Source organism: Amaranthus tricolor, chromosome 17 (assembly GCF_026212465.1).
Source record: "Amaranthus tricolor cultivar Red isolate AtriRed21 chromosome 17, ASM2621246v1, whole genome shotgun sequence".
Lineage (NCBI taxonomy): Eukaryota > Viridiplantae > Streptophyta > Magnoliopsida > Caryophyllales > Amaranthaceae > Amaranthus > Amaranthus tricolor.
Window position 1 is genome coordinate 16405884 of NC_080063.1, and position 17058 is coordinate 16422941.

At 31.8% G+C, this 17058-nt stretch overlaps 2 protein-coding genes across 2 annotated transcripts; both read left to right on the forward strand.

Annotated features, from left to right (window-relative positions):
• Nucleotides 1-1169: 1169 nt before the first annotated feature.
• LOC130804101 (phospholipase D alpha 1-like) lies at nt 1170-7543 on the forward strand. Its single transcript, XM_057668428.1, has 3 exons — nt 1170-2180; nt 3489-5403; nt 6913-7543. Exons 1-3 carry the CDS (start codon nt 2094-2096, stop codon nt 7347-7349), a joined length of 2439 nt encoding a protein of 812 aa, XP_057524411.1. The 5' UTR covers nt 1170-2093; the 3' UTR covers nt 7350-7543.
• A 1060-nt stretch (nt 7544-8603) lies between these two features.
• Nucleotides 8604-13741, forward strand: LOC130804113 (uncharacterized; the record flags this gene model as incomplete). The annotated part of the gene is made up of 5 exons (XM_057668444.1): nt 8604-8686; nt 10023-10098; nt 11198-11456; nt 12460-12547; nt 13197-13741. Coding segments are annotated over 5 exons (798 nt in total), but the record flags the coding sequence as incomplete, so codon positions are not given.
• Nucleotides 13742-17058: the final 3317 nt, after the last annotated feature.

Consider the following 17058-nt stretch of genomic DNA (forward strand, 5'->3'; position numbering starts at 1 on the left):
TTTATTATATGGATAACTAGTAAAAAAAAATATAAAATGACAAATTTTATATTTTTAATAGCTCTGACAAATGGTTTAAATACTGTTACAATTAAATTAGATTAATGAATATTAGATTAATGAATTTTATTGTAGGATTGATTAAGGAAAAGTAGGAATATCCTATGAGAATTCAACTCAAAACTAGGGCTAATTAAAAATTAAATTTAGTATCTTTTTGAAAACAGAGTCACTTGAGTCAGAGTATGGATTCCGTCATTTTGGAGAAAATTTGTCGAGTTTTTTTGAATTTTATCAAGAAAAATTTGATAGGTTATATAATTTGAATCGATCAAATTTTATCTCAGATCTAATTTATCATCTATATATCAATTTTTCTCTCTAAAATATAATATTTTAAACGTGAAAAACCTTAGAAAATGGAAGGATATGTCACAATCAATTATAATCTAAACCGGACCAATCTATTATGTTTCTTAATTTTGTCAAGTGACGTCATTATTTTTAGTTCAGCTACTCTTGTGAGAGACCGTCTCTCAAAGTAACGACCTCAAAACAAAAAGCTCACATTCTAATTTTCTTTTTAATTTGTATTAATTGGAAAAATTGAAACAATTAAGCAATTTTAACAAATAAATAAATAAACTTCGGGTAAACTTAATTCCAAAAATAAGCGTTTTTATATCCGAGCCTAAAGTTAGGTATGTTCTCAGTTATTAACTACGAATAAAAAAATTGGTCAAAAAAAGTCAAAATTATTTATTCGCAATTAGTAATTGCAAACAAAAAGGAAATAATGTAATAATGTTAGAAGGGGTGAAAAAAGTAGAAGTCATGTTCGCAGTTACTAAGTGAAGTACCTGCGAACAACAATGTTTTTTTTTTCGCACTTTCTAATGTTATGACATTTTCTTACTTTTGTTCGCAATTATTAAGTGCGAACAAACAATTTTGACCAATTTTTTTGTTCGCAGTTATTAACTGCGAACATACCTAATCTTAGGTTCGAACATAAAAACGCTTATTTTTGGAATTAAGTTTACCGAAGCTCTTTTTTTTAATTTTTTTGCTAACATTGCTTAATTGTTTCAAATTTTCTATTAATTGGGCTATTTAGCTCATATATTTAATGTGTCTCTTAAAATAACAGTCTCTCACACAATTGTGTCTTTAGTTACTACCAAAATGCTTCATTCGTTCCAATTTACTTGCAACATTTGCTTTTTCACACAGTCTAATTCAATCCTTAATATATCTAATTATGAATAATAAAAAATTATAAAAATTTAATATTAATAATAGACAAATCAAACAAGATCTCACTTCACTATATTTTAACCTATAAATTAAAAACTAATCATAAATTAGGAGAAATAAATAAGTAGTGATATTTTTACAAATGCAACTAATTTGAAACGAGAAGTATAGAATTGGCTCTGGGGAATCAGGGGCAGAAAATATCGAGGAAAAGACTAAATAAAATTCTGTGAATTAGTAGCGAAGGCCGAAGATCAGAAGTCGGAACGGATTTAGAAAGATCGAATTTGACAAGTGCGAGGAAGAGAGAGGGTACCGACGATTTAGGTTTAGATGATTTGTGTTGATACTTCCAAAATTGCTTGGATTTACTTGATTCGAGTAAAAGAGCAGAGAATCTAACAATTTGATTGGTTTTACTTGCACAAAAATTGCAATGACCAGAATCAAAAACCCTAAAATTCCCAAATTTTGGGGTTTTCTTGCGCTATCGCGAGAAAGAAAACTTGAGAAAAGAGTTGAGAACAAATTCTCTATTCATTAGAGACAGAATCTTGTAAATGAGGGAATAATGGTAAAATATTCATTACTTTGCACCAACGTAGCTTATTCATGGACATTTTGGTTTTCTTATACTACAATTTCACCCTATTCATACTGTTTACATGCATCAATTTTTCTGGGTAAATAGTCTCTCTTTTTTATAATGAGTAGAATTTAAAAAATTTTCTGCAACTGCACCCGTTAAAAATTTCTGGTTTTGATGTGCTGATTGTTGATAGTAGACTAGTAGTATTGGTTATTGGAGTTTGCAGTGGTTTGTTGTAATTTCAGAAATGCGTAGATTGCTTCATGGGGTGCTTACTGTTACAATTGAGAAGACTGATAAGCTGCATTTGCGTTGTGGATTACCCTTTAGACGGGTTAGTCATGATTATTACTTTCATTAAATATGTGTTTGAAAATAGTTGTCATATTGGATGTTAGACAATAGGTTGTTCGCTTCCAAACTCTAATCATAGATCGCTTTTATTAGCGCAATATACTAAATAGTGGATATTAGATTTAAGAGGCGTGAAGCATACTGAGACGTAAAAGATCCTTTATTCTGAGGGGAGGGCTTTTTGTATGCAAGATATACAATTTTGCTAAAAAACTCCAACATTAATTTTAAAACCTATTTGATGCTTAAAACAAACATACAGTTAATACTAGTATAACATAAAATAAGATAAACAAACTTCAAGCTATAAAAAATAAAAACACTAATCACACGTAATGTAAACAATAAAATAAAGGACCTTTGTACCGCTTTTATTGCCCATTCATTACTAATAATCCCACCTTTTGAAAATTTTTAAATAGTTCAACATTTGCATAGCTTTTGTTGCGAATAGCCTTTATTGCAAACAACCGATAAATTCCTTTTTCTTTTAATTTATTCAAACACTGTTTATTTTTCTAATCAAAAAATCTTTTTAACCTTTATTAAAGTCTTCATCTACCTTTTCGTTTCATTTTGGACACAAATAAAAATTCTCACCAACTCGGGAATCTTTTCTCGCCTTTTACAACTTTGCTTTGAAATCATGCTCACATTTCACATAATTTCAAGAAATTACACCAACTCTTCGAGAATAAAAGGAATCAGAGTTCACACTTTACAACATTATTAAGATTTTTACTAAATTAAAGATGTATAAGTTTTTTCTCTCTCCACTCCATGGAAGCAAGCTTATAAAGGAGTAGCATGAACTATTAAATGTAACGGCTAGTAGTAACCTGAAATAGCCGATTTGTTTTTTCGATAGTCCATTCGCAACAAAATAAAGGCAAAAACTAGATTATTTAAACATTTTAAAAAGGTGAGAACCAATTAATATACACAAGTAATTAAAATACTTGAACAGGGAAGTAATTATTAAATCTAATTAATTGAAATATGGGAAATTGTAAAAATGTTATAATAAATTATTTAAATAAAATAAAGTATCAATGGAGAGTAGTTGTTACATCTTCAATTATGTACCTCATCTAGTATTCATCATCAGAATTTCATCTTACTCGATTCTTTTATTTTAGCGATGGAAGGAACACCCTAACTTATTATCTCTAATTGCAAAGCTTTAACCATTGATGTTGTTAACCCTTGTTAATAATAATCAGTTTAATTTGTTTACATGCTTCTTTATCTGTGGCATTTTTTCCCTTTTTTGCCAGAAACAAAATAGGATATGGATCATCCGATAAGGGTATGGAAAACATTATTGTTCCGAATCAAAGAATATTGCTTGTGCATGCCTATGGATTATAGACTATATGCCACAGTTGATCTTGATCAGGCACGAGTTGCGCGCACAAAAATAATTCATACACCTAAAAATCCTACATGGTATCAGTCCTTTAACATTTATTGTGCTCATGAAGTTTCATACATTATATTTACTATCAAAGATGAAAATCCTGTTAGTGCCACATTGATTGGAAGAGCTTATTTGCCTGTTGAGGAAGTCTATCTAGGCCATCCGGTGATGACATACCTTAAAATAGTCGATGAGAGTGGTAAGCCTATACGATCCAATATTTATGTTCAGGTGCATTTTTTTGATGTTTCTCGGGACCAAAATTGGTCTCGAGGCATCCAAACTGCACATTATGGAGGAGTACCTCGCTCCTACTTTAGACAAAGACAGGGTTGCAGAGTCACATTTTATCAAGATGCACATGTGTCGGACATGTTTAACCTTGATTCAAGGCTTGCCGGAAGGAGGACTTATGATAAACAACGATGTTGGGAAGATATATTTGATGCTATTATTAACGCAAAATATCTTATTTACATAGTTGGGTGGTCAATTGACACTGATATTACCTTAATAAGGAACTTAGATGGATCCCCTCAGCTTAAACTAGGAGAGCTTTTGAAAAAGAAAGCAGATGAGACTAATATGAGAGTTCTTATACTTGTTTGGGACGATGTAACTTCAACCCCGTATGCCAAACAAGGGATAATGAATACCCGGGATGAAGACACTTTTGCTTACTTTCAAAATACGAATGTTCGTTGTTTCAAGTGTCCCCGTAAATCTGATCAACAACGAAGCATTATCCATTGCGTAAAGGTTGATACTGTGCTTACACATCATCAGAAGACGATAGTGGTTGATTATGAGAGCCCTGGATCACACAAGAGAAGAGTAATGAGTTTTCTTGGAGGTATTGATCTCTGTGGTGGAAGATATGACACTCAAGAACATTCTCTATTTGGGACGTTACAGACAGTCCATAAGGATGACTTTTACCAGCCTAATTTCCTGGGAGCTTCATTACAAAAGGGCGGTCCAAGAGAGCCGTGGCATGATATCCATTGTAGACTAGAAGGACCTGTTGCGTGGGATGTGTTGTATAACTTTGAGCAGAGGTGGATGAAACAAGTGGGAAAGCAGTTCTTATATACTCGAGATGAGCTTGTTCAAGTAATATGCAAACCAACGGAAGTTACAATGGAAGATCAAGAAACTTGGAATGTTCAAATATTCAGGTCCATTGATGGAGGATCGGTGAATGTTGGTGGAGAATTAGGCGAAGGCTTCCCCGCAGATCCACAGAAATCAGCTCAGGTGGGCCTTTTTTGTGATAAGGATACCATCATAGATCGCAGCATTCAGGATGGATACATAAATGCCATTAGACGAGCAAAGAACTTTATATACATTGAAAATCAGTACTTCCTTGGAAGTTCTTACGCTTGGAAACCTGATGAAGATATTGATGCATTGCATCTTATACCGAAAGAGTTGTCTCTCAAGATCGTTAGCAAGATTGAAGCCGAAGAAAGATTTTCTGTGTATGTTGTGATCCCTATGTGGCCTGAAGGAGAACCCGAAAGTGAGGCTGTACAGGCCATTCTATATTGGCAAAGGAGGACAATGGAAATGATGTATGCTGATATTGCTTCTGCCATACAACTCAAGAACCTCAATGCACACCCGAAAGATTATTTATCGTTTTTTTGTCTTGGTAATCGAGAGCGTCTGAAAACTGAAGAGTATGAACCTAAGGAGAAGCCAGTGCGTGATTCTAACTATGCCAGAGCTCAACACAATCGACGCTTCATGATTTATGTCCATGCCAAAATGATGATGGGTATGATGTTTTTATTAAACTTAAATCTAAGCTCCAGGATTTATTTCTTTTATTACCCCTTATAAAGAATTTTTGCAAACTTAATACTTTTGGTTGTGACTTGTGATTTTGTAAATTCATATAAATTAGCTTACTACTTGGGACTTTTTGTTTCCTCTTGGAGTACAGAGATCAAGTTAAGATGTTCATGTTTGTTATGATTAGTGTGACTTGAGTGCACATTTGGTGTGTGCATTCATGTGTGACTCTTGGGTTTGGAATCCAATGAGTGTGTTAATGTTGGTGTATTAAGTTGATTATTGTGGTTTATGATGATGATTAAAGTATGAATTAATGAGGTAATGAAGTATGAATTATTCATGGAAGTTATGGGACTTAATGAAGAAGTTCAAAGGTTTAAGATGCTCTACTATGCAAGTCGAGCAATACTGTCAGAAGCCCTCTGAAGTGCCGCTCGACCTGCTCGCTCGACCGAGCGAGCTTCAGGATGGGTCGAGCGAGCAGATAGAATGCAACCGAAAACTTCCTGTAGTCCGCTCGACCAGGCCGCTCGACCGAGCGAACCTCTGTTTTGATCGAGCGATGTTTCTAATACTCCTAAGATGCTGTTTTTTGACTCTTCAAGTTCTTGGAGATGTTTCATTGTCATTTATTCATAGTTATAATGTACTTAATGTTACTTAGTGAGATCTCTCCTATAAATAGAGAGCTCTCATTCACATTGTAATGATCCACATCCACAAAATACACCCCAAGCCAAACACTAGCCTATATCTCTTCTCTATTGTAATTCTCCATATTTGAAAGTTCTTTGAACTCCTTTGATAATATAAGAGATACTACACACCGGAGGACGTAGCCTTAGTTGGGTGAACCTCGTTAAATTTTGTGTCGTTTTAATTGCATTATTTTCTCCTACAAACATCGATATCATTGATAGCGTAATTTGTTTGTCACAAAACCTCATACACTCGATCTTGGCAATATTGGAGTTTGAAACACATTGTTCGAACTCTAATACATCGTCGTTTTCAATGTTCTTTCTTACTAAATAAAAAAACATCAAATATTTGCCCCATTTTTCTCAAAAAACAATAAGGCAAGTTTAAGGGTTTGTTTGGCAAATGACCGTTAATTGTAGTGTTGGCTGATAACTGGTTTGACCAACTGGAAGTATGGGCTTATATGCTGGATGTTTAAACTAGTTATTATGGAGATGTTTTTAAAAAAATAGTTGTCGGTTCTATGTTTATTAGAGAAAAAGTAGGTCAAAAAGCCAAAAGTCAGTATAAAAACCAAAGAAAAACTAGCTTGAAACTTTTCATTTATCAAACACTTTAGATGGCTTTTTGACCGACCATAACGGCAAAGGCGCAAAACAACCAAAAAAATCATCTACTAAACAGACTCCAACATTCGTTTGTTAGACCGAGATCACAAGGCCCTTACATATAATCGTTTGCCACTCTTCTTTTGATAGTAATGTTTTGTTTGCCTTTTCCTTTTTAGTTGACGATGAATGCATCATTATTGGATCTGCAAATATAAACCAGAGGTCAATGGACGGAGGAAGGGATACAGAAATAGCAATGGGAGCTTATCAGCCGCATCATCTATCAACAACGCAGCCAGCAAAGGGGGAGATCTTCAGATTCAGGATGTCATTGTGGTACGAACACTTTCACCAGATTGATACATTGTTTCTCCATCCCGAAACACTGGAATGTATGCAAAAAGCGAACACGATTGCTGAATATAATTGGGAAGTTTATTCTAGCAAAGGTTTCGATCAAGACTTGCCCGGTCATATCCTGCAGTATCCTGTTAGTGTTAGTACTGAAGGACACATTGGTGTACTTTCGGATAATCATAAGTTCTTCCCTGATACCAAAGCTTCTGTTCTTGGGAATAAATCTGACTTCCTTCCTCCTATACTTACTACTTAGAAGTATACAAAACATTTGTTTCTCAATACAATTTACTAGGCAAATGGTTGATGAGATTACATTCTTTACTACAAAAAAAAAATGATTATATACTATGAAAGTTTTAGGATGTTGTGTGATTACAACTATGAAATACAAATACTTATTGGTATGTAATTTATGATTTAGTACTATGTCAATTAAGTGTTCGGGAGGGTCGAATGAAAATTGACAGCGTTGTTTAGATGATTTTACATGTTAATATGTATTGATTTGTGTAGCTAATTTTATACTTTTGGGATTATTATTACAATAGAAACTTTAGTGAAATAAAGTACATGAAATCTTTACTTAAATAATCTATAAAAACGTTAATTTATTTAAATATAAAAGTTGAAAAACTCTAATAATTTTAAGTACAACATAATAGATAATTGAAAAGATCAATAACACTAAAGTGTAGCTTAAAAACAAAGCTATTTCAACAATTTGTTAAAAAACAAATTATCTAGAATAATCTAATATTTTCATGATTTTCTTATAATTATCCCACCTATTAATTAACCATGAATAATTTCAATTTTATAAGGTATTTTCCTAGATCAAACTCGGATAATCGGATGACATGCTACAACAAATTTTATTTTTAAAAAAAATAAATTAAAATAAAATGTCAAAAAAATGTAAAAATATGTTTAAATTTTTATATATTTTTAAATGTAAATTTTAAAAAATTTTCTCTAACTTTATATTAATTTTCTGTTTAGTTTTTGGTAAATTACCTACTATAATAGGTCATTCGATTATCCGGGTTTACTCTAGGCAAATACCCCATAGAGATTATTCCTGGTATTTAAAGGTGAAATTATTGTAGGAAAATCGCGAAAAAATGAGAATATTTTAGATAATTTTTTTTAAAAAAAAAGAAAAACATTTTAAAACACAAAGAAGAGTGAAACAAACAAACGCCACAAATAGGGAAGAAAAAATCCAATTGAATCCATTTTCATTGAATCCAAGAAAAGGACACCAATTTGTGGCGTTGACGTCAACTGGTCCATCTTTGCTTTCTCTTTCAAGATTGAATCTTTATTTCAAAATTGAGTCTTTGATTTTTTTTCTGGATAGCTAATTTCACCAACCACTAAACATCACTGTTCATTGATTTGGCTTTTCTTGGGTGGTTCATTTGAAGTATGATGATGAACTCGTTAATACAAAAATTTAGTTTCTGGGTTTGATTTTTTCCACCTTAATTGGTTGTTCTTCCTGTAAATCCAACTTTGGGAATCATCAACTATTCAACATCATCATCATCATCAGTTCTTGCTTGGATTTTCTACATCTTTGTATGCAGGGTGAGTCAATCTTACTCAATTCTTAATATATATTTTCTGATACAATTATTAAAAGTTTGAATCTTTTTTCCTTTTGTTCTCCCAATTTTACGCCCTTTTGTTTAAATATGCAATTCTTTAAAACAAAAACTTGATTTGGGTGTTGGGTTTGCCCAATTTTTATGTCTTTTTCTTTTGAATTTTGCTATTTGTACCCTATTTTAAAACACATTAAAGTCATGTGTAGGCTTTATGAGTTTTGCTATCTTATAAGAGAAAGTATTAAATAATACATAATGTTTGGTTTCTAAATATAGTTTAGTATTGTGGTATTTTATGTTGTATAAATGAAGTTTTATTGCTCTTTGAATTGGAATCTTATGTTTCTTTTGTTGTGAGGTAGCTTTGGACTGATGATTTTAATGCCATAAGACTTTTTCTTGTGTTGTTTCTTGAATTCTTTAGCTTGCTTTTCTTTTTTGAGGTTTTCCCTTGCCTATTTTGGTGAATTGTTTGGCGATGGTGAAAATAAAAAGTGTTTGCAGGATCTTTTTCAATGTAAGGTTTTCATCATTTTTCTTCAATGTTTCATCTTCATGTATATAGTTACATTTTGAAAGGCAGTTTAGACATTAGTGTAAATTGTGTGTAGGATAAATCCTAAGCTTATGCAATCATTTTTGTGAATTTGCGATTGCTCGAAATGACTTGAGTATAGTCCAAAATCGACCATAATTCACTTTTTTTTTGATCTAAAGTTAGATTAACGAATCACGTAAAACAGTACCAAACCAAAGAAATCAACAAGTTTCTACCTTTATTGTGGATGTCTTTGTAATTGTGCAAAGGTGACGATATCGTGGAGGTGGCACCTCGGGGTGTCATGAATCTTTTTGCGGACATCGCATTGTGAATGAATTGTTAACTTGAAAAATATCCATTTTATCATAATAATTCAAGTTTTCAACAATATATTTTGAATTAAAGCTTCCACTATATGTTGCTATTCCAACATATTAGCCATTAGAATCTTTATTTTAATGTATATTAGGTCCTAATATAAAGCAGTCGTTATATAATGGAACAACCTCATTTTTAGTCCATGGCCCTTCATCTTCGAAGGTTTTCCGAACTTGCATTGTAAACACTATTTGGCAACACAACTTCTAGAATTTGATGTAGAGCATGAATCATTGCGTGTTACTAGTTGTTCAATTGTATTGATGTTTTCAATGATACTAGTTGTTGATTTTTGAAATATTAGAAGATTTCTTGCATCTTATCTTGATGTATTCCTATATCTTAAGTTTCATACTCTTTTGACTTCTTTGGTTACTTAATTTGAATTATATTGTAGGATATTTTATCTAGACAGGTCGCATGTGGCTAGGGTAACCCTTTTGATATGTGTCACAAGACGTGTGTCAAACCCGGTGTGCAGTTCCTACCTTTTATCTCTATCTTTTAGCTTATATTTTGATGTAAAACTAGTACTTGCTATCTTTACACATTGTTCCTGTTAAATTATAAAGTAACACCACCTAAGTTATATTATCGAAATTTTAACTTTAATTCTTTTTTTAGATGTATATCATAGAATCATTCATAATACACCAAAATTTTACATTAAAGAAATATTGTCGTGTCCATGTCCAAAATTGTAGGTAGTTTCCTTGTTTCCGTAGTTTGGGGTTTGGACGCGAACACCATTATATTTCTAAGTTCTAACTTTAAGTGAAATTAGTATATTATGGAAAGGTATTTTCGAAACTACTCAAAAACTAAATCTGCTCATGCTTGTTTAGTATTTGAACTTATCGTGACTAAAATATAGCTGCAAAGCCGTACACATTGACCACAAAAGCCATTTTACAACAGAAACCGTAACCACGATTGCGACCGACAAACACATTTTTGCAGTGTATTCCTTGGAGAAGTTTCATGATGCTTATTGTTCATTGATGACATCATATGGACAAAGCAATAGATGATTTTAATGCTCAGCCTATGTTACTAGGACTCTTCATTTTGCTTCACGTACCCATGTCCGATCCTTGATGCTCGGACATTGGTATGACACTTAGACCTTCATTTTAGGCGTAAAATAAAATATTTAGACGTATCCGACACTTGGACACGTACCGGTATCCGACATCAGTACCGGAGTCCAAGTAGCATAGTGCTCAGCTAGAGATTGAAAATGCTTACAACTTTCTGATACAATACGATACAATACAATACAATACGATGCGATTTTGTTTCATAGTGTTAGGATTAAGGTTTTGGTATTATTGTTGTTTTTGTATCTTTTGTGAGGTGATTTGAAGAGTTTTTACAATAAACCTTAAATACTTGTAATGTGAATCATTGAACCTTAGATAATTGAAATGTGAATGATTGAACGATAACTTCATATATGAGTTTTGATGTGCATGAGACTTGGGTTCCATAACTATTTTGTTCATTTTTTTATTTTATTGACATCTTTCGATAGTGTTACGTATCACTTTATAAATTCCTGATTTGTAACAGAGCAGAGGTTGTCTTGGATGTTGCACTATGCCCCAACTTATCATCGCTGTGGATGAACCATCGAAAGGACTGAAGATACAAGGTCGAAAAGTGAAGAAACCAAATATATCGGAAGATAATTGGAGTCGCAGCAAACATGAAATGGATATTAGCGCAGTTCAGCTACAGAGAAGCATTTCATCTATGAGCACATCTAATCAAAACCTTGATCCACATGGTAGTAGTGGAAGCAGAAGCAATCCTGAATTTGTAAATAATGGTAAGTTTCAAACTGCTTTCTTTTCTCTTTTTGGTCCAACGGAACTCTCTAAAAATTCCCGTTTTTACTTCTGTTTTAGCTCCCATGTATCAGGATTGCCCCTTTGCCTTCTTTTGCTTTTACCGGAAATTGATCATGTATTTTTATGCAACATTTGAAGGGATTAATTTGATATTTTGGATTGTGTAAGGGTTAGTCATTTAATTACTTTAGAATGCAGCCTCGAGGAATGTTTGATGCTTGTGTCCTTTTCATAACAACCAAGGGTTAATCAAAAGTTCTGTGTTATTAGAAAAAATTTATTATATGACCTCTCATTGTGGGAGAGAAACTAAATAAAAATCCATGAATAAAATTCTATGATAAAATCTAAAAAATTAAATTTACATAAATTAATATCCAACCCCATTCATTTCTTTCATAATTTCAAACACTGAACTCAGTTTAACATACTATTTTGTCTTTCATGACCCGGGCCGTAGCCCATGCCAGCCCAAGTCTAGAAATGTCGCTCCCCCTTCCCCCCCAAAACCCAACCAGGTAGGAGCCAGTTAGGGGTGTTGGGTAAGTCAATGTTGTACAATATTCAATCTGTGCATCTACTAGTGTAAAATTACCATGGATTCTTTTCTTCAATTTTACCACTTTTTTGCTCAATTATAGTTCTTTGGTTTGGGATATTAAATGGCATATTGAATCATGTGCATCTACTAGTTTCAAATGATGTTTGCTATCAAAGATGAATCGGAAACAACCTCTTTGTTATCCACTAACGAGGGTATGGTTGCATACATCTGAACCCCACCTTCCATATCTTACTTACATGGAAGCCATTTTATGGCGTTGGGGCTATGGATTGTTGTTTTGTCGTGCTTGCTCGATCATATTATGGTATCTTAGTTTTGGCAAACTATTGATGATGCAAACTGGTTTCTAATTTCAAAGCTATTCATCACTACAACTACCGCATTCAAGATTCCTTAAGTAAATATCGTGGACGCAGGCCTTCTTTTATGGACCCAAAGAAGGCAGCAATGGGTTGGTGACAGAAAGTTTCTCAACCAGCCAATAATGCGTGAACCCAAAATAAGGTATGAAAACATATGAATTTGAAAGTAAGCTAACATTTGTTCTTGAACTGAGGTTGGTATCTCGATAAATTAGAAGCACAATCGATATGATATGTCGAAACTTACTTCCTTATGTTATAGTAGTTTTTACAAAGCTTGAAGTATTGTCTTGTTAGTGTTAAATTATTGATTAATAAGATTTATGCCTTATAGCCCCTCTTTGGTGAAGCTTTAAAGATGAATTTTTTTTACATTTTCCCTTTTTGAGTCTTGATTTTTTGAGCATAGAGCTATCATAGGTTGAGTGAGTCCCACTCTATATTCGGGGTATGAAATCCCGTAAGTCTCAAAAAACCATAATACTGTTGGAAATACTTCACATGAGAGGAAGATCTCGTATCACTAGAATAATGGGTTGTGGCCTTGCATATAATGCTTGGTGAGTAATACTCCTAATACCATATGGTTTTGGGAGAGAGTGAACCTCATTAAGTGTATATGCATATCAACACTCATTACTCGTGGGTTTGTGGGCCCAAGCCCACAGGTGCCCTGTGGGCATATCCACACGAGTGGGCCCACAAGCCACAGGGTGATTATGTGACGAATTCGGCCTAACAAATACAGTCCTGACAGCTGATCAACTGTAATACGTTTCATCTTTGGCCAGATCTTGCTTTGCCTGGCTGCAAATTACATCCAAGCTAGACCCCAACCGCAAAATGTCTTCAAAAGTTCAGGCAGCTGAAAATATGCTGCCCTTACTCATGCCTGATTTTGGCGCAGCCACCCATGATCAGCTCATAATGAAACTTTTGAATGCTCTATTCATAGAACACATTGTCAATTATTTGTGGTTCCAATCTTGTTTGTGTTTTTCGTTCTCTACCCTGAGTTTTTCTTGCTGCAGCTCCTACGAAATTGATAAATTTTTTATGTTATGTAGTTGTGATACTACGTAGGAGAATCTACTTGAGAGTTGAGACGAGCAAACCTTTTCCCGAACCAATTCTTCTGCCTGTAAGAATCGACTAAATATAAACAATTCAGCTCTCGTTTTCTTGAACATATTGTACTTGTGAATTAGGGTTGTTTACAATCACCACTCTGCCTTTCGTCCGCAGGAAATGGTAGATTTTCTTGTTGATGTCTGGGAACAACAAGGCTTATACTTCCTCCGTTCTATTATACTTACTACGTTTCACTTTTTACGCATTCCAATGCGTTATTTTATTTATTTATATGTTGAATTTTACAAGTCTAAAAGTTGTAAAAAGTTTTATATAATGAAAGTATGCGATTAAACGATTTAAACAAGATCCCACTTGACTATATTTTTACTTATACATGAGTCGCAATATATAAAATAAGCTTAGACGATAAATAGTGCACATAATTAAAATGTAGCGAGTATTTCAGAACGGAGAAAGTACGAGTAAACGCTACCAGCATCTGAAAACCGGTCATTCTAGCATTTTTCCGCAAGTGTAAATGGCATAGCTATATATTCACCTCTCGAGCATGAAAGATCGATTAACCTTCCAGATCTCGTTTGTTTTTCTACTTAATTCAAAAAATCGTTTTTATATATAGCTTCGATTCTTAATTTTGTGCCGTTGATTGTATTCGTCTAGGAGGCTTTTTGTAAGAACGAGTTTGTCAATCAGTGGGAATTTCTTACCTTTCTTCCATGCAGCTTGTAGGAAATCTCAAGCTATCAAACACACAGTTCCATACCTTCAACAAAAATAATTTTTATAATATTTTTTTGTGTTAGCGTTGTTTTATTTAATGGGTGATATGACGAGAATCAAACTCGTAAATTTGTCTGGAGAAGGCAATTTTTGCTCAAAATGAGATAAGATTTGATTTTCAGAAGTAAAATAATTGTAAATAGTTTTTTCTTATTACATGCAATTATATGATTTTTTTTTGATATGAAAACTACTATTTAACTTTAATAAAAATGTCTAATTATTTGGAAAAGATGATTAATGAGTATGTTTGGGTACAAAATTATTAATAACAATGTACTTTCTTTGTTCCCCTCGATTTCTATCATTTTATATTTCGGATTATTCCATTATTTTATATCATTTTCTTATTTGGAAATGAATTCACTATTTTTTTAATCTGTCCATTCATACTAAAAACTTTATATTTCATCAACATAATACAATCTCTCTTTTCATTAATTATCAAATTTTCCTTAAAAAATTAATACTTCAATATTCTAATCTCTCATCTGGCCAACCATCTTAAAGCAAACATTTGCAAAAGCTGCAAAATTACCAAGTTGAAGGAACTTGCAAAAAAAAAAAAAAATTTGAAGAAACTACTACAGCAATGGAGATAAGGAACATTTAAGGAGGAAGAAGAAAGAAGAGGATAATGGTCAAAAAATAACATACTACAACCGTTAAAAGAAAAGCCAAACAACAGCACAGATTAAATAAAATAATAAATGGGATTATTCATGGTTAATCGATAGTTAAGATTATTGTAGGAAAATCGTGAATAAGTTGGATTATTTTGGATAAATTTTCCTAATATATATGACATAAAATAACTTATGAATTGTTCTACTTTATATTTCATTAATTCTTATAACTTATCATTATTTAAAGATAATAATAATATTTTGTTATCAATTAATTAATTTTTATAATTTGTACTTAGACGAAACGATGAAAGTATTATAGAACCAAGTTTTTTATGGAGTATGATTTTGCAACTTGCATAAATTGCCAGCTTTGGCATGTGAGAATTATAAGAGATTTAGAATCTACTCCTATGTGACAATTGACAATGTGATGAATGTACTTGCTTTATAAGAGTTAGCATCACTTACAATCTGCAAAAATATTAAAAAATTATTGTAGAGACTAATAAATTATGCAGATAGAAATAAAGTGAGAGAAATTGAAAAATTTATAAATAAGAATTAAAGAAAAAAATAAGAATACTATATTTAAAATAAAAATATTACAAAAATAAAGAGATAGACTAAAATGCAAAGTATAGCTAAGGACAAAGAATACTTAATTATATGAATATATTTAGCAAGTTGAGTATATATTTAATAAATTAAAATTACCAAATATTAACGCAAATTCCAACTTGCATACAACTGGAAAATCCCCCAAAAAAACTAAAGAAAAAATAATGATTCAGGTGAGAAAGAAACTTCTGATGGTACGTTAAGCACAAGTGTACCTAGGAAGTAGGAAAGAGTCCCTCAATATCTCAGAAGAGAGATGATATATGCACGTGAAACTTCTAAGTGGATGCTTCTATGGTTATATACTTATATTGATATGACAATAAATAAAAATCGAGTTTTGTCTCAGTTGAAAAGTTAAATATATTTATTAAAAATTTTAGATTTGATTTTCGTCTAATTTTTTTTTCTCAAATCTAACTATCATAGTATCATGTAATTCAATCCTTAATATCTCTAATTATGTATAATAAAAATTAGATATTAATAATCTTTGTAGTGAGACGAATCAAACAAGATCACATTTGATTATATTTTAACCTGTAGATTAAAAACTAATCACAAATTAAGATTGATGAATAAATAGTATTGGTTTTGTCAATATTACAACTAATATGAATCGGAAGAAGTAATATTTAGTTTATTATAATAATAATAATAACGATATAGTTTACTCTCTCCATCCATTTTAAGTTTATCCCATTTAATAAAAAAAAGTTTTCACAAAAAATTTGTCAAAGAGGGATATAATTCTAACTATATTCAGATTGAATAGTAATTTTTAATGGATCATACACTTATACTTGATGTATGTAACATAAAATGAGATTTCAATAAAAATTTTAAGTTGATAGATAAAGCCTTAAACTTGTAAACCCTTGAAATATTGGAAGAGGGCAATTCAACTAATGGACAAAAGAAGTAGAATTTCCACCTTAATCAATATACATAAGAACATGTAATCTTTTATGTTAGAGTATATAATATATTATCAGTTTAAATTTTTTGTTGATTTTCTAAAACATATTATATATTTTAACGTAGTTAGTTCCTTGACATTTTAGTTAGAAATGGATAATTTGGTCTAATTTACTTAATTCCACTCAAATATATATATATATATATATATATATATATATATATATATATATATATATATATATATATATATATATATATATATATATATATATTATGGGGATGAGAAGGGATGGTCAAGAGTTCAAAATTTTATTAGACTTGGCTTAGATTTGACGTTAATTTTAGGGTGTAAGTCCGATTTTGACTAATGGATTTATATTTAAATGTAAAACCTAAATGAGTTAGGTATGAGTCCAATATATGTTTTCACATTTAAAGTTACTTCAGATTTATAATAGACCCAAACTCAACTCATAATTAATTAATTTAAACTTCTTTTAAACTCATTTAGTCCCACTTTAGACGTAGACTAAGCTTGATTTATATAGTCAATTTATATCAAACTGAAAAATAAGTAAAGTAATAACAAATAGATTAAGACACATATAAG